Genomic DNA, 18,754 nt, shown 5'->3' on the forward strand with positions numbered 1-18,754 from the left:
TGGATTTGCGAGGTGTCACACTAGGGAATCTTATTTTAACTAAATTTATATTTCCCAAGGGGATGAAATATATATATATATATATATATATATTACAGTAAAAATATTTCAGAATTTTAAACTTGCAGAGTAAAAACTTTCTATAAAGCCGACTTCTTATTTGCAAAATTCTTTGTAGTTCTTTCCATTTTTCATTCAAAAAGAAAGGCATATTTCAGGATGAGAAACACAGTTACCAAGAGTGGCTGAGGAAGCAATAATAGAATGAGGAAAGCAGCACTTTGGCCCCCTCCTAACTTTATGTCCTCAAACTCAGATTGAGGGCATAACAAAACAGCTCGGAAGCTACCCTTTCTCTCCTCTCTAATCTCCCCTCCACTTTCCTCATATTTTTTTCCCACGTTCAGACCTATCCAAAACAACCAATGAAAAGGGATTTGTGACCAGCTTTGACAAAAACACCCTCATTTTTTATTTTCTCTTACTTCAAAACTGAGGGTATCATCTTACCTCCACAAAAAGAGATCCCAGTAACGCTGAGAGTGAGTAACATAGGGATAGAAATTTTCAGGTAACTCCATTTTGCTCTGTTGTCGCCTGTCCACACAGCACCTTTGGACACCAGTAACAAGGTATTAAAAAAAAAAATCACAAATCAGCCCATGCCCTTGATTTCATGTTTAGATTCCTTATTTGTATAGACACAATTAATATCAAGAAATGCATTTCTTCCTTACCTTAAAATATATAAATTCTGGTCTTCCACAATAAAAATATATTAATTTTCTAATGTGAAAAGTTACTAAAATCAACAAAATAAATTGCAAAAATATTCTGAAATCACTTATTTTTGAAGTCTAACTGAATGTATTTTAAGTGAAGAGTTTGAGGAGTTTTAAAATGTGTGCACCATGCAACCATCACCACAAGCAGGGTATAGAACATTTCCATTACAGCAAAAGTTTCCATCTTTTCAATCAATAACTCCCACCTTACCCAATCACTGATTTGATTTCTATGATTATAAATTAGTCTTTTCTAGAATCCTATATAATAATAGAGGAATATGCTAATTATCTGTTACTCCGTAATGTAACCACCAATTTAGCAGGTTGTGTGCGCAGCAGGCTCAGGTGGGTGGGCGGTGGCAGCCGGGGGATGTGAGCCTGTGGTGCCTCCTCTGGAGTTGGGGAGCTCTGGTTCTCCTACAACAGCCCTCTCCAGCAGGAATGGGGCTGCTGAGACCCAGGCCGGGCCTCTGGCCACAGATCCACAGGTCTGCTGGGAGGCCATGTGGCTGAGCCGCAAGGTGCCCGAACCTGGTGCCTGTTCAAGACGTGAAACAGAGAGGAGGTGTGGGAGGAAATCCAGACAATAGGATCTGGGGGTTCAAGACTCACTCCCTTTGGGCTTTGTCCTTGGCCCACCTGAGGGATGGCTCCTGGGTGAGCACTATGGCTTCAGTGAAGTGGCTGGCCAGGAGGCTGGCGGCCCAAGGGGCGCAGAGTGGTGCCAAAGTGGGGTGCACCAGAGGGTGCTTGGGCCAGGACAGGGGGCCAGTGGGTGGGGATCTGCCTCGCCTGCAGAGAGCGAGGTTCTGCAGTGGCCCGAAAACATGGATTGGCCCCGTGGGAAGCAGGAGGTGATGTCTATCGGCGTGGAAGGATGCCTGTGTGGAGGATCACAGACCCACAGCCCTGAGGCAGAGGTTGAGAGGAGGGGCCACCTCAATGGAGGGCGCTGCACTGCCAGGTACCCCACTGCAGTGGTTGGGCAAAGCTCCCAGCACTAACCAGGCCTCACCCTGGCGGCCTGCGCACTTGAGAGGTCGTGACTCCTGCTTCTGCTGTGGCCCAAAAGCAAGCCCGTGCCCGCCCCACCTCCAGTTCCCACCCCACTGTGTCTCAAGTCAGTGTGCACCTGCACGCTGAGTGCGAAGCCTACCACCTTCTCCCCAGAACGGGGGGATGGGCAGTAGAAAATGGGGTTTGGGGACAGGGAAGAGGAAAGAATGTGGTGCATCCATGATGAAGAGGTGCTTGAGAATGCACTGGGCCTCTAGTAGAAATATACACTCACACAAAATAAGGATTGTGGGGCGTGGCTACAGAGTTTGGACAGGTTCAAGCCTTGGACTGATAAGAGGGCATAGTCCTCTTTTGCAAGTACCAGTGTGGAGGACAGAGCCTTCCCAGCACAATTATAGCCAATAGCTATAGTTGTAAACTTGAACCCATGGTCTGAACACGTGTCTAAGTGACATAGGGTGCAGGTAAACAAAGTTTGATCAGGTGCATGTAATTGAGTAGGATTGAAACCCATGGGAATGCTGTAAATATCTTGAGCCTTTACTTTGCCTGTGGCATTGGCTATAAAATAAAGTCACGCTTGTAGTCCATGGTGCTACTGGCTCCCCAGCAGAGAAGCAGCATCCCACTGAGTCCCTGCTTTCCTTCTCTTGTCTATCTTTTCTGAATCCTTCATTGCCCCCACTTGGATTCACCCTTGGCCATACTGGCATGGTAGTAAGGATGATATATAAATATATTTAGGCTTTTTTTCCTTTTATCATGATGTCAAACATTTTCTCATGCAATTAAGGCTATCCTATATAATAAAAGGCTAATATGCAAATTGACCAAGTGGTGGAATAACCAGTCACTATGATGCACACTGACCACCAGGATATAGAGGCTCAATGCAGGAGCTGCCCCCTGGTGGTCAGTGCTCTCCCACAGGGAGGACACCACTCAGCCAGAAGCCGGACTCACCGTTGGTGAGCACAGTGGCAGTGGTGGGAGCCTCTTCCACCTGCACAGCAGAGCTAAGGATGTCCAACCTCAAGCTTAGGCCCGCTCCCCACGACATCCCCCAAGGGCTCCCAGACTGCAAGAGTGCAAGAGGGCACATCCTGGGCTGAGGAAACCGCCCCCTCCAACCTCGAGTGCATGAATTTCATGCATCAGGCCTCTAGTTTTACTTTATGACAGTCTAACATATAAATATACTTTATGACAGTCTAACATATAAATATACCATAGTTTTATAACTATTCCCTTACATACTTGGATTTTATTTTTTTGTTTAAAGAAATAATACTGTGGTGAGAAAATCTGTATATAAATCTCTGCTTAAGATGACAATATTTTAGCCTTTTCTTGAGTACCACAGGGCCTAATTTGCAGGGATGGAGTAGGAGGCCTAGTAAAGGCTGGATTCTTCACACGAGAACTAAGCTCCCAGTTATCTGTGCCTGGGGACTTAAAATAGCCTTCCTGCCACAGGGTGGTAAAGTTAAACTAGATCTGCATTAGCTAGTAAACCAGATCCAGTTATAGATGAACTTGACCTTAAGCCACAGCTAGGTCTATTTTAAGGCATATTGCTGAGTGAAACAAGTGTTTGAACGAATGTGTTAGAAGTGTATTTTCCCTAGTTTTGATAAGTCAAAGAGGCAGAATCAGAGATAACCATCCCTGCAAACAGATACTCTGAAGTCATTCACCCAAAAATTAAGTGGAAATTTTTTTCAGTGGGAAATGAGTAAATGTACTTTATTAAAATTGGTTTACTCTGATCATAGGATAAAAATACATACTTCAGGGCACATCTAAGGCCTGCCCAATGGCTACTGAAAAGGAAGGCATTAACAGCTCTATAAAAATTTGTGTTTTTAAGTCTGATCCTATGAGCTATTCCTTACCATACTTTTGTGATCCAGCAAAGAAAGAACGTGTAAGAACAAAGGGTCTCTCCTTTCCCTTAGATCGTTGTATCAGTCCTTCTGCAGTAGCCTTTTGCTATAAAGTCAAAGGAGAAAAATGTCAAGTAGATGATTGAATTAAGGCATTGTGTAGACATCCCCAATAAACTACTTAACATGCAAAAAAAAAAAAAATTGGTGGGGGTGTGAAATGGGAAATATTAAAATAAATCCATCAAACAATTTTTATGATGTAATGAAACTACTCTAAATTCCATTATTAAAATAATGGAAATTTATTTGATTAAAATAGCAATGGAATTATATATATATAAAAGCCTAAATGACTGAACGACCAAAAGACTGAACGACTGTTTGACCAGTCACTATGATGTGCACTGACCACCAGGGGGCAGACGCTCAATGCAGGAGCTGCCCTGGAGTGCATTCTCACAGCAGGAGCACCGCTCAGCTGACTGACAGGCACCAGACACCGGGCTCATGGCTGGCGAGCGCAGCTGCAGCAGCATGAACCTTTCCTGCCTCTATGGCAGTGGCAGGCACAGTGGGGCCAAGATGAGAGGGAGTGGCGGGGTGCCTGGCTGCCTGCAGCTTTGCACACTAAACATTCCTTGGGGGATGTCGGACTGCTGATTTCGGCCTGATTTCCACAGGCCAGAACAAGCCTTTTGGTGCTTACTATTATCTGGCATTTTATAAGATTTTCTCTTATAATCTACACAACAACCTCTGAGATAGTCTTCATTAATAAAAAAAAATCTGAGATTCAGAGAGGTTAAGTGACTGGCTCTGGCCTACATAAGGAAACTCGCTAAAGTTATTTGCAATTATAGCAAGAGGCTATTAGAGAAGTAAACAAAGAAAACAAAGCTATACCTAGCCAGCAGCTCCCACTGGAAAATACCAGTTGGTGGGAGGGCCATGAGAACAGTTATATTCTGAAAATAATGTATAAATTAGGGCCAGTGACTACTAAGTAGAATCTCTATACATGCCTGGGTCTTTTAGATGTAATTGGCCAGTGGTTGGCAAACTTATTAGTCAACAGAGCCAAATATCAACAGTACAACGATTGAAATTTCTTTTGAGTGCCGGAAAAATGACTTCTGCGCGTGGACCACAAAGTTTCAATCACACTGTACATGCCCGCATGTGGTATTTTGTGGAAGAGCCACACTCAAGGAGCTAAAGAGCCGCATGTGGCTTGGGAACCACAGTTTGCCAACTATTGTGATTGGCCAATTGAAGACAATTCTATTGAGAAAGCTGAGTCTTTAAGACTTTCTACTTTTAAAAAGTGTACTTATGAAATTATGTAAGACTTAATGTATTTAGAAATTTGTAGAATTGAAGAACATTTGTCCTAATTGCCTTTATGTATTTACACATGGTTTGTTTACTGCAATAAAAGTTTTGAGGTAGCATGCAATACTATTTACTAATGGCTCCTGTCCAAGATGTTTCTGTTCTTACAATATCTATGAATTCATCAAGTTCATTATAGAAAGCAAAGGTACAAAAGGAGAAATGAGTCTTATATTGGCTACAACCCGGTAAGACTAATTGCAGAAGAGACACACAAAGAGAAATGAACAGTATAATATGGCTATTACAAAGGAAACAACTTTCAGCTCAAAAGGCAGGGTACATGGGTACAGTTGGCTTCTTCTTGGCTGTCTTACCTGATAAAAGCCATAGATGTTGTGAAGTTCTCTGTGCTCCCAGTTGCCATGATGAATGGCATTCTTCTGCATGGTTTGCTCTGGCCCTCTAAAGACCGAGGGTTCATTCATGTCATTCCATATGTAGAGGATGTCAGTAGATCCCTAGGAAATAAATCTTGGTCAAGGTACTACTTCTATAGTGATTATGTTAATATGACAGCTGCTCCTATTCCTCTTTCCTACTCCATTTCATTTATTATTATGTTATTATCTATGCTCTGTCCTCAGCTCCACTGCTAGAATGAAAAGCTCTACTGGGCAGGGAGTTCACTGATAGTTCCCAAACACCCAGAATGACACCCGAACCATAAAAGGTTTCCAAAAAGTATTTGTTGATGAATGAAGAATACTGTGCTCAACTGTCTGTGAAATACATATTTCCCAGCAAGTGTACTCTGAGGTCTACCTGGAGAACCCCCACAGGAAAGGTTGTGAATGATCACAATTAAGCTCTATCATCCATAATTTGCTACAACTCTAAACTGAGGGAAGGGCAATTGTAGTTGTGCAAGATAAAATTCTGCTTTTCCTCTAATACTTTGAAATATTTGACAGCTAAAATGCCTGCTTGTTTGTATGATCTATAGTTTATTTTCTACATAGAATTGGTCAATATAGAGTGAGAAAGGACGACTGAGTCATCCAGTCATGGTCTTACAATCTCTTTATATAATCCCTGGTCTCAGCATTTGACTCGATAGCTACAATGACAAGGAGTCCCTCAGGCAGCTCATTCCATTATTTTCTGCATTGTAACATTCTCTCACAAGGTCTAGCTTGATTTCTGGGATACCACAGAATACATCTATTGCCTCACCCACATGATAGTCTTTCAAATGCCTAAAGGAGGCTCATGTGTTTTCTTTTGACTCTTTACCTTTAACTGTTTCTAAATGTGTATGTCTATGAACAAGGCTATATGATTTTCAATATTTAAGTACCTTCACTGTTCTTCTTGAGCACCATATAGGGCAAGGTTGGCAGTCTTTTTCTGAAAAGAACCAGTTTTTTAACTTTGTGGGCTATAAGATCTCTTTTTCATTAACTCAACTCTGCTTTGGTAATGTGAAAGCCGTAGACAACACAACAAGGAAATGAATGAGCATGTGGCACAAGTGTTGTTCATACTTCTCTTATATTGTGTCCTAATACATGATGCTCAGGAACTAGCACTGAATGGTTAAGAGCTGGGTTTGGAACAAACAGAACTGAGTTCAAATCTTGGGTCTGCCAGATCAGGATTGGGCCTAAAAGGGTAGTTGGACATCCCTCTCACAATCCAGGACTGCTGCCTCCCAACCGCTTGCCTTCTTGCCTGCCTGATTGCTCCCAACCACTTATGCCTGCCTGCCTGATCACTTCCTAACCACTCCCCTGCCAGCCTGATTAATGCCTAACTGCTCCCCTGCTGGCCCGATTGCCCGTAACTGTCCTCCCCTGCAGGCCTGGTCCCCCCCAACTGCCCTCTCCTAAAGGCCTGGTTATCCCAACTGCCTTCTCTTGCAGGCCTGGTCTCTCCCAACTGTCCTCCCCTGCTGGCCATCTTGTGGGGGCCATCTTGTGTCCACTTGGGGGCAGCCATCTTATGTGTTGGAGTAATGGCCATTTGCATATCACCTCTTTATTATATAGGATTATCATCATCATCATCATCACAATTGGTTGAAAACAGTTCTCTAGATGAGGCTTCTCCTGTTTTCTCAGTGGATTTTATAAGATTTAGGAATCAATTTATTATTATAACTTACTTTTAATGACATACTTTGCAAGATATTTCCACATATATCATCACTTTTCAATAAGAGTTATAAAATGCTATTTTATATAAAAATATATAGTAATTTCAAAATTTAATATATCTCTATAATTAAGTACTTTGATATATTGTAATAGAGGTCAAAATCATAGCTTTTTGCATTTAATAATACACATGGCACCTCTCCTAGCACCACCAAAGATTAATGTGATTCCACCCTTTCCTTTTCATATAAGCATTACCGTATTTTCTGGCATATAAGATGACTTTTGAAATGAAAAAAAGTCAACTGAAAATCGGGGGTCGTCTTATATGCCGAGTATCCCAAAAAACATCTCTTTTGGATTTCTTGTTTCTCGGTTTATGGCATTGCCATTTGTGAAGAGACCTTTTTTATCGTGTCAATGTACGGTATATTACAGTATGTTCAAAAAATGTCATTCATTAAAAATTTAATTAAAAAAATAACTGGTGTTGCCTCAGAAGTGGGGGGTAGTCTTATACAGCGAATATAGGCCTAAACCTATGTTTTAACTGTAAAATTAGGGGGTCGTCTTATACGCCGGAAAATACGGTATTTATTATATTAGGGGCTACTCAATGAAGCAGTATAATTCTATTCAATTACTTATTTTCATTCTTTCATCATGTCAAGTAATCAAGAAAGAGAAAATGAATAAAAACATACCTGATAAACAGAAAGAGCAAAAAGACCTGAATACCACTCTCTGACCTTGGGGTTGGTGAAATCCAGGTAAGAGGAGAGACCTGTGGAATTACAAGAGTAGACAGCCTGTTTGGAACAGTGGTCCTCATGGTGTGATGTGTAGTAAGGAGGACTATCAGATGTGAAAGCTTGGCAGTCAATGGGCATCAAACATAAAAGTCAGCTGACACAGAGGTTTGGTCTGGGGAGTAGCGGATGGAGGTAATACTGGACTCCAGTGATAACCTACTAGGCCTTTCAACCCCAGGGCATGCCAATGACCAAGTATCAAGGTGGAGCCTGTCCTTCACTGAAACGGCCCAAAGGATGGCAAGTAGTCTGTAGTGACCTGTCTGCTCTTAAAAAGAACAGAGAAGTGTTTATTACTAATAAAAGGGAGAAATTCATGGGGTTTCTCTGACATGCAAGGATTTATGATAGAGTGTTATGCTATGATAGAGTGGTGATTTCCTCAAAGAGTTTCTACCAAGTCTTTTAAACTAATAATTTCTGAAAGGAATTGTCCAGAGTTGCCAGAGGCAGCTGAGGTCACTTATGATAGTCTGGAAGTCAAAAGGTTGGGCTAACAGGGCAAAGACGAATGGCAGGGGGAAGAGACTGCAGGGCCCTTTTTCTTTAAAAAAAATGATTTCAGATAGGAAGAGAGAGAGATAGATAGAAACATCAATGATGAGAGAGAATCATTGCTGGGCAGCTTCCTGCATGCCCCCTGTTGGGGATCAAGCCTGAAACCCAGGCATGTGCCCTGACTGGGAATCGAACCATGACCTCCTGGTTCATGGTTCTATGCTCAACCACTGAGACATACCAGCCAGGTGGCCTTTTTTCTTTCTTTCTCTTCATCTCCTTTTCTCATTCCTTGGCTTTTCATTTTTATTTGCTTAGAGAAATAGCATGCTAGAGGTTTGTTTATTTTTTATTCACCCATTGACTGATAAATGGATACAATGTACACTGTATCAGTATTGTGAAAGATACAAAAGAAGGTAATACCATTTCTTAAAGGAGCTTAAAATGTAGCAAAAGATATCTACAAGGAATAAGAACAGTGGCTGTGAAGCCTTCGTTAATTGGTACAGAACAAGGGAAACAAGTGTATAAAGTAATATCTCACCCGGCCAGCATACTCCTTCAAAGTCTCCCCCCTCAGGATTCCTCACAAAGTAGCCCTGTTCTTTGGCCGTAGTGTACACTGAGTAGTCAGGGTCAGTCTTGATATGCGGGTCACTGATGACCACAAGCTGTCAGGAGGACATAAAGGTTTGAAGATCTCATCAGTTTCATGTGAGCCATGTATTCATTTATATGTTTTCATCATAGTTCTTGGGTTCAAATTTTACTCAGAAACAACTACTATTAGCACTGAAGTATTTTGTGTGCTTTCAGAAATATAGATTGGTGTCAAAACGAGGCCATTGCTCTTTAATAATTATTGCTGCTTAATACATTTTAAAAAAATAGCATTGAGCTTCTATCTGTCTGCGGTGCTGGGTGCTGTACATAAAGGAGTAAGTAGGCAAGGTCTCTGCTTCCTAGACGTGTAGAAGCTAACATAACACTGATAAAAGCAAACAGGAAGGAAAATAGGAGAATAGCATGTTAAAAACCCAAAGGTATAGGTACATTGTTGAAGGAAGTCTGAGAAAAGCTGTGATCACAGCTGTGTCTACACCACCTTTCCTTGCCTTTCTAACACCATGCTTTTATTTGGTTGTTTGCTTTTTTTGTTTGTTTTGTTTTGTTAATCCTCATCTGAGGATATTTTCCATTGATTTTTAGAGAGAGCAGAAGAGAGAGGGAAAGACAGAAACATCAATTGGTTATCTCCTCATGTACCCTGACCAAAACCTCGGCCGGGGAGGAGTCTGCAACCAAGGTATGTGCCCTAGACCAGAATCAAACTGGGACCCTTTGGTCCACAGGCCGATGCTCTATCCACTGAGTCAAACCAGCTAGGCTCTGACACCCGTTCTTTACACTTAGTCTCAAACCTCAATACCATTTTATTTAACTAGAACCTTCTAACCATCCTTCCTTATATCTATTTAAATCTATTCTACATACTAAAGTTTAATATTCCAGTGCTATTACCACCACCATCACCACCACCACCACCACCACCCTTCCATTATACACTTTCAGTGTCCTTTTCCTTCCCCATTTTCTGTTTTAGTTCTTTCCTTGGCCAGATTTTTCAGAGGAATCCATCAGGGAGGCATGCAGGAAAAATGGAGTAATAAAAAAAATCAACTCTTGTTTTTGATGGACTGTTAAGAACTTTCAAGCCCACCACTCCCCCTGACCTTTCTTCCTACATCTGTGCATGCCGACAAAGAAAGCCCTGAAGCTCCCTCCTTTCATCCATCAGAAAGTTCAAACTCACAAGCCCTGGTACGTGCACAGGGATCTTCACCCCAGTCTAACTCTTTAATCACGGTAAAAGCTGAGCTGTCTCCTTCCCAGCTCTCTCAGGACAATTTCAAATGAGCTTGGGAGCCAGCCTTACCCCCCCCCCCCCCCCACATGCCTTGCTATGTGACTAATTAGTAAGGAATATTTATCGTTTTTTAAACTTTATTTTTATTTATTGACACTATTAGAGATATCCCCATTACTGGACCTTCTTCCTTTGCCCACCTCCACCCAGACCCTGCCCCTTGCCCTCTGGCCATCAACACACTGTTGCCTGTGTTGATGGGTTAGCCATATATGCTCTTTGGCTAATTAATCTTGGGTACCTGTGTGATGTCATCAATCTTGACATCAGAACCAAATTTCCCAAGGGCAGAGGGATCCATCACACTCCTACATGGGTGGCCATAACAAATGGCCTGAAAGTTAGGCCCCTGGATCCTTATGGAGACCTAGACAGCTAAAGCAGGGATGGATGGTGTCACCACCTTGTCACCATACTTTTCTGCCATCACAGTTTTAATTGCATTTGAAGGTACTATTTTCACGACCATTTAAAAAATAAGATAGTTCTCCATTTATGTATCAAATCAAGTTTTAAAATGTGCTTGTAACTACAAGGTTCAGAAATGTTGGCTCATTTTACCTTGCGTTTTTTGTCTCGGAGCTGCTCCTGCATCCTTTTGGGGTTGGGGAATCTTTTCTTGTCCCAGGTGAAGTACCTTTTGCCCTCGGTGTGCTCTATGTCCAGCCACATGACATCATAAGGAATGTCATGTTTGTCAAATCCTGCATCCACTGCTTTTACATCCTGCTCATCTTCATAGTTCCAGCGGCACTGGTGGTACCCCAAGGAGAAGAGAGGCGGCATGGCTTGTGTGCCTAAAAGAGGGCAATAACAACTGAGCCAACTACCACCACAGTGATAATTCTGTATTTGTTAAAACATTTTCTAAATGCCGACAGGGTCCAAGCACTCAGCACTTCTAGGAATACATCCTAAGAAACCCGGAACACCAGAAAGAACGCATGCACCCCTACATTCATAGCAGAATTTACTCCCTTCTTATTTCCATAGCACTAGGCTGATGCCTTTAACACAGCACTTATACCTCAGAGCACAGCAATTCACTTACATGCCTGCCTCTTCAGCCAAATTGTTAAGAAACTCTGCAGCCATCAAGCAACAACTTCTCATTACCCATTTCATCCTCCAGCCCTTGGTAACTGCTAATCTACTTTCTGGCTGTATAAACTTGCCTATTGTGGGTACTTCTTATAAGTGGAATCATACAATATTTGTCCTTTGGTGTCTGGCTTATTTCATTTTGCATAATTTTCTCAAGGTTCATCCATGTTGCAAGTATCAGAATTTCATTCCTTATGGCTAAGATTCCATTTTATGTATATACTAGTGGCCCAGTGCATTTTACTAATATATACACTTTACTAATTTCCTTTACTCTGACACTTAAAAGGAAATTAGTAAAATGTATATGTGGAGGGCTGCCTGAGAAGGAACATGGACTTCCTTTAAATTGTCAGCTGAGCCCAAGGCACTGGCAAAGTCCTTGTCCGGGTTACACCCCCATGAGGGCGGGGGAGGGGGGGCGCGGATCTAGATATGTAAATCCAGTAATGCTAGGGCCTAGTTAAGAATGCAAATAAGCTCCTTTGACCCTATAAATAAATCTGCTGCGTGGCTCGGATCGCTCGCTGCCTCTCCATCAGAGAAGATGGCACCCACCTATCAGCTTGATGAATCTATTTCTGCCTCTTGGTCTCTTTCTTTCTTTAATTTCTTAATCCCCAGCTTTTCCACTCAGGAACCTGTTGTTTTCCGTGTGGGTCGCGGAAAACAGAGAAACAGCCCCTCACAAGTATATATAAATTTATTAATTAACTGGGTGGGGACACATGCAGGCAGCATCATGTTAGCGCTGGGCAGGCCTGCACGTGCCTCTGCAGGAGGCTGCCCTGGGCTTGGCTGTGTGGAGGCCATCTTGGTGATACTGTGTTTCCCTGAAAATAAAACATCCTCCAAAAATAAGACCTACTTACAGGTTTCCTTCTGAGTGAAATATAAGGCATAGCCAAAAATAAGGCCCCCTAGGCTCTGTCTCAGAATGCTATTGCTGGAGATCCAAGATGGCTGCACCCACGTGAACACCTAGCCGCAGCCGCACACAACAATTTCAATAAAATACAACTAAAATATAAAACGGACATTGCCCAGAACTACAGGAAGGTTGACTGACTGGAAATTCTACAACGAGAAGCAAGGAGAAAACCAGAAGGAAGTGCGGAGGAGCTGGAAAAGCCAAGTACGGAGACGCGGCGCGCAGAGAGGACAGAGCCAGAGAGGAGGGAGGCCGAGTGCCTGGCGGGCGTTCCCTAGCAGAAAGGAGATAAAACTCCGAATGTGCTGGGCCCCCGACTGCTCTGATCCCCAGTTTTAAGCCAGACCCCGGGGACTCAGGCTCAGCCATAGGGAGCCGGGCTGTAAGGCGGAACCCCCGGGAAGTGGCGAAAGGAGGTCCCGGAGGCGTGCACACTGCGCACAGAGAAGGGACTGTCAGCTGTGCCCCGGGAGTGCCCTGACGGGAAGGAGACTGGGGCTCTAGACTGCTCTGGACGCCACCTCCAACTCCACTTCCAACTGAACTGAACCCCAATACTGGGCTCATTGTGGGAGAGCATAGACTGTTTGGCAGCAGGCGAAAATCAAGGGCACCTTTCTCTCAGAGGTGCCTGCAGCGAGACTGACGGACCCGCATAGGGCGGGGCTGACGGAAGCCAAAGCTGCAGGCTCCACCCTGAAACTCCGTCCCATCTGTAACTGTGAAATGCGACAACAAAATAGATCACAAACGAAAGAACTGGAGGACAAAAAGCGTCTGGATATAGAGTTCAAATCTACGCTTATAAGGTTTTTCAAGAATTTCCTAGAAAAGATGGATAAGGCCTATGAGGATATGAAAAGAGATCAACTAGAATTAATAAGGAGTCATCGAGAAATGATAAGGGATCAACAAGAAATAAAGAATACATTGTCTGAAATAAAAAATATTTTACAGAGTCCTAAAAACAGAAGGGAAGATCACAAGAATCAAGTCAAAGATTTGGAACATAAAGAGCCAGAAGACACTCCTCCACAGAAGCTAGAAGGCAAGAGAATCCAGAAAATTGAAGATAATATAAGAAACCTCTGGGACAACTTCAAGCAAACCAACATCAGAATTATTGGGGTCCCAGAAGATGAGAGAAAGCAAGATATCGAAAACATACTGAAAGAAATAGTGACAGAAAACTTCCCCCACCTGGTGAAAGAATTAGACTTACAAGTCCAGGAAGCGCACAGAACTCCAAACAAAAGGAATCCAAAGAGGACCACACCGAGACACATCATTATTAAAATTCCAAGAGCAAAAGACAAAAAGAGAATATTAAAAGAAGCAAGAGCAAGAAGGTAGTAATCTATAAGGGAGCACCTATACGATTGTCAGCTGACTTCTCAACAGAAACCATGCAGGCCAGAAGGGAATGGCAAGAAATATTCAGGGTGATGAATAGCAAGAACCTACAGCCAAAAATAATCTACCCAGCAAAGCTATCACTCAGAATCGAAGGCCAGTTAAAGAGCTTCACTAATAAAAAAAAAGCTAAAGGAGTTCATCACCGCCAAACCAGAATTATATGAATTGCTGAAGGGGGTTCTTTCAGAAGAGAAAGTAAACAAAGATAAAAATTATGAACAGCAAATACGTAACTATCAACAAGTGAATCTAAAAACCAAGGAAATTAAAAAAATCTGATGAACAATATTAACTATTGAATATAATAGAATCAGAGGTATGGAAGGGGAGTGAACTGACGATTCTTGGGGAAAAGGGGAGAGGGGGGCATGGGAAGAGACTGAACATAAACTGCGCACCTATGGACTAGGACAATGGGGAGAGGGGAAAGGGCAGAGGGTGGGGTGGGAACCTGGTGGAGAGCAATGGTGGTGGTGGGGGGGGAAAGGAACATTTGTAATAATATGAACAATAAAAACTTATTAAAAAAATAAAAAATAAAAATAAATGTTTTAAAAAGAAAAAAAAATGCTATTGCTAAACATGAGAGATTTGGTCCACTGATTCTGAAAGAAATGGAGTCACAAGAAATTCACCAGGAAATTCAGGAATTGGATTGTTATGATGATGTTGCAGAAGATGATGACATGATTGTCATTGAATAAATGAGTAAATTCTTGATACTGTAGGGTTCAGTTTGTCTGGTTTGTGTTGACAACTACCATACTACTGTACTGTATACAGGTAATAAATTTCCTTTATTTTCATTTAACAATAAATGTGTACCGTATTCTTCTTCTTGGAAAAATAAGACATCCCCTGAAAATAAGACCTAGCGCATCTTATTTTCCCCGCGCACCCGCTCCTGCTGTACATGACTCCTGTTGAGCGGTCCTAATATTATGGCATCCTGGACAATTTGCATATTCCTCTCATTATATAGGATTACATTTTGTTTATTCATTCATCTTTTTTTATCCATTCATCTTTTTTAATTTCAAGAAAAATGATTTTAAATATAATAATGTTACATGCAATAAACCTTAATTTTTCAAGAAAAATGATTTTAAATATGATGTTACATGCAATAAATACAATTATTCAAGAAAAAAATCTTTTTAAAAATTTAATAAATCTTTATTATTCAGATTATTACAATTGTTCCTCTTTTTTCCTGGATGCAAGATGTAAAAGCAGTGGATGCAGGTTAGCTCCCCTCCACCTGGTTCCCACCCCACCCTCTGCCCTTACCTCCCCCGACCCTGTCCTCATCCAATGGGATCAGGCCTAAATGGGCAGTTGGACATCCCTCTCTCAATCCAGGACTGCTGGATCCCAATTGCTCACCTGCCTGCCTTCCTGATTGCCCCTAACCGCTTCTGCCTGCCAGCCTGCTCACCCCCTAACCACTCCCCTGCCAGCCCAATTGATGTCTAACTGATTCCCTGCCAGCCTGTTTTCCCCCAACTTCCCTCCTCTGCCAGCCTGGTCACCCTTAACTGCCCTCTCCTTCAGGCTTGATTGCCCACAACTGCCCTCCCTTGCAGACCTGGTCCCTCCCAACTGCCCTCCCTTGTAGGCCTGGTGTCTCCTAACTGCCCTCCCCTGCTGGCCATCTTGTGTCCACATAGGGGCAGGATCTTTGACCACATGAGGGCAGCCATCTTGTGTGTTGGAGTGATGGTCAATCTGCATATTACTCTTTTATTAGATAGGATAGAGGCCTGGTGCATGGATGGGGGCCAGCTGAAGGGTATCCTGGATCAGGGTAGGAGTTCTATTGGGGTGTGGGGCGGCCTGGGCAAGGGGCCTGTGACAGTTTGCAGGCCGGCTATGCCCCCTGATGACCAAGCAGAGGCCCTGGTATCTGGGATTTATTTATCTTCTACAATTAAAACTTTGTAGCCTGGAGCGAAGCCAAGCCTTCTGCTTGCTCTGTGGTGGCAGCCATTTCTGTTGGAATTTATTTATCTTCCATAATTGAAACTTTGTAGCCTTAAGCGGAGGTCAAAGCAGGCCAGGGCTGTAGAAGCTTGGCTTCCTCCATCGCCGGAGGCAACCATAGCCTCCTGCTCTCTCCAGCTCCATGGCCGCTGCTATTCTGTTGGAATGTATGTATCTTCTATAATTGAAACTTTGTAGCCTTAAGCGGAGGCCTGGGCCAGCCAGGGTGTACAGAAAGCTTGGCTTCCTCCATCACCAGGGAAACCAAAGCCTCCCTCCTGCTCTCTCTGTGGTTGTAGCCATCTTGGTTGGGTTACTTTGCATATTTTCTCCTGATTGGCTTGTGGCTGTAGTGGAGTGATGGTTAATTTGCATATTACTCTTTTATTAGATAGGATAATGTTGAATTTTGTCAAATGCTTTTTCTGCACCAACTGAGGTGCAGAAAAGAGTATATCCTTTAAAGATAAAATGCTTTAGAGCTAAAGCCAGTGGTATATTTTAAGAGAAGAGAACATAGAAAAGGTTGGAATACTGATAATCTTTTTTTTTTTTTAAATATATTTTATTGATATTTCACAGAGAGGAGGAAGGGAGAGAGAGAGCTAGAAATGTCGATGAGAGAGAAACATCGACCAGCTGTCTCTTGCACACCCCCTACCGGGGATGTGCCCGCAACCAATGTACATGCCCTTGACTGGAATCGAACCTGGGACCTTTCAGTCCTCAGACCGATGCTCTACCACTGAGCCAAACCGGCTTCGGCGGGATACTGGTAATCTGAGATGAAGGTAGAGAAAGCTCAGGGGTTAAAGGCTCCAAAGAGGCAGATAGCAAGTATTAAGGATGAGAGAATGGAGAGTTCTAGCCCCAGTGCAATGTTTAGCCAAGCTGAATAGAATGAGGGTGGGAAGAGAAATGCTTCTTAAAAAGCCTGGGAAAGTTGTTTATGAATTCTATATGGTACACAATCAATATTAACTTATAGCAATGATATAGGGGATAGAGAAAATATAATGGAATAAGAAATGGGCTCTTCTACATGCAAGTACCTGTAAGAGATGCATACTGCTTGAAGACGTCAAAAGGTGTAGGCCCTGTCAGCAGAAAAACATCAATGATTCCACTCTCTGACATCCAACGTACATCAGTTCGAGATCTGCTCTTTTGTTTAGCATCAACTGGGCCCATCTGGAAAAGGAATGGAATGAAGGTTTGAAATATTTCCCTCTAACCTACAATGTCCATCTATATGAGAGTAACAGTCTGTTCCTTTCATATATACCATAAACTTTCATGGATTATACTGCAATGACTTGTGGCAGAGAACTGCCACTATAAAGCCCAGAGCTATGACTGTTTCTTCTGTAAGTAGGATACACAGACATGGTCCACAGCTTACCTTTACTGCAGGCTCAGTATTGATCTCCACTAGTGTTTCTGAAGAATTCAGCCAAAAAATGCCTAAAGTCATACCTAATTTGTGGGCCAAGAGATAAGGCACTGAACCATAAATGCCCATTTTGTTATGTATTTCGTAGCCATAGACATCCAGGTTATAAAGACGGTAAGCGTCCTCATCACTGAAACACACAAGAGGATTACCAGTTACCATCACAAATGTATTATTAATGAATAAGATGGCTCCATTCTCCCCTGCACTTGGATCCTATGTATCTTTCAGGTTCAACTTTACCATTTCCCTAAGGTTTCTGACCCAACCTGGGTGAATATGATCCTTCTCCTCTGATTCCTTTGCATCCCCTCCTTGACAATTGTTATACATAACCTCATATTTAAGATCTCTTTTCTAAATATTTCTTGTGAGTTTAGGACTGCTTCCTGTGAATCCCCTACAATAGCAAGCACACAATAGATATTTTTGACAAATTTTGTATTTCTCTGCCGCTTAAACAAAATGATAATGTCTTAACATGCTGACCCAGAGCTGAGTAGGGAAAAATTCAGGACCTGAGTTGGGAAGGGGGACGGGGATGGGGGGAGCAGAGCTCAGATTGGTGTTAGAGCAGCACAGTTTCTGATACACTTGCCGCTATGCCGCCCTGTCACATAAACAGCATCTAGACCTTGCAAGCCTGATCAGATTCTGTGTATCTTTGGTTTTGCTTCCAGTTAGTCATATGCCTCTGGCATTTATTTGCCAGTAGTGTTAGTCTGAAATGATCTCCCTGAGAAAATCAAAGGTGATATGAAATGCCACACTTTCCCATACAGAGAAAGGCTCACTGTCCTTTCTTAGTAAAAGCATTTTTCTAGGTCAGTGTTTTTCACAGTGCATTCTCTCAGGGTTCCACAGGAAGGCCTTGAGAGGTAAAGGCAAAACCATAGAGGTGATGTGATGAAAATTCCCCCTGACCCTCATTTCAACCATAGCAACTCCACATATTGACTTCCTTTATATTTTTAGGTTCAGCATTACAGTTTTAGAATTATCTAAATTTTTGCCCAAAAATTGAGAACTACTGCTCTGAGTGGAAGATTCTTTTTAAAAAAAAATTTGTTATTTTTATTAATTTCAGAGAGGAAGGAAGGAGAGATAGAAACATCAATGATGAGAGAGAATCATTAATCAGCTGCCTCCTGCATGCCCCCTACTGGAGATAATTGAGTCTGCAGTCTGGGCATGTGCCCTTGACCAGACTTGAACTAGGGATCCTGCAGGTTGACACTCTATGCACTGAACCAAACCAGCTAAGGCAATTCAAGGGAGATTCTTCAAAATCTATAAGCAATACGTTTCCCATAAGAATTATTGTTTTCCCTTTACCCAGTATTTTTAAGTTGGTGTGATTCTGCATGTTGTGGGATCCCATAGAGATGCTCAAATCCATGCAAGGAGAAATCCAAACCAATGGAGGCAGGACCTGTGGG

General features: G+C 42.5%; 1 protein-coding gene across 7 annotated transcripts in view; it reads right to left on the reverse strand.

Annotated features, from left to right (window-relative positions):
* The window catches only part of GANC (glucosidase alpha, neutral C), a 64,799-nt gene that overhangs the window by 19,309 nt on the left and 26,736 nt on the right, over positions 1-18,754 (reverse strand). For all 7 annotated transcript variants that reach the window (XM_036445072.2, XM_045583563.1, XM_045583564.1 and 4 more), the window contains 9 exons: positions 18,651-18,747; positions 17,265-17,445; positions 16,915-17,053; positions 10,990-11,225; positions 9,046-9,172; positions 7,893-7,972; positions 5,407-5,550; positions 3,704-3,800; positions 511-612 (listed from right to left, as the gene is read on the reverse strand). In XM_036445072.2, the coding sequence (XP_036300965.1) occupies positions 511-612; positions 3,704-3,800; positions 5,407-5,550; positions 7,893-7,972; positions 9,046-9,172; positions 10,990-11,225; positions 16,915-17,053; positions 17,265-17,445; positions 18,651-18,747 (1,203 nt within the window). The remainder of the gene's footprint in view (positions 1-510; positions 613-3,703; positions 3,801-5,406; positions 5,551-7,892; positions 7,973-9,045; positions 9,173-10,989; positions 11,226-16,914; positions 17,054-17,264; positions 17,446-18,650; positions 18,748-18,754) is intronic.

Source organism: Pipistrellus kuhlii, unplaced genomic scaffold (genome assembly GCF_014108245.1).
Source record: "Pipistrellus kuhlii isolate mPipKuh1 unplaced genomic scaffold, mPipKuh1.p scaffold_m20_p_1, whole genome shotgun sequence".
NCBI classification, from domain to species: domain Eukaryota; kingdom Metazoa; phylum Chordata; class Mammalia; order Chiroptera; family Vespertilionidae; genus Pipistrellus; species Pipistrellus kuhlii.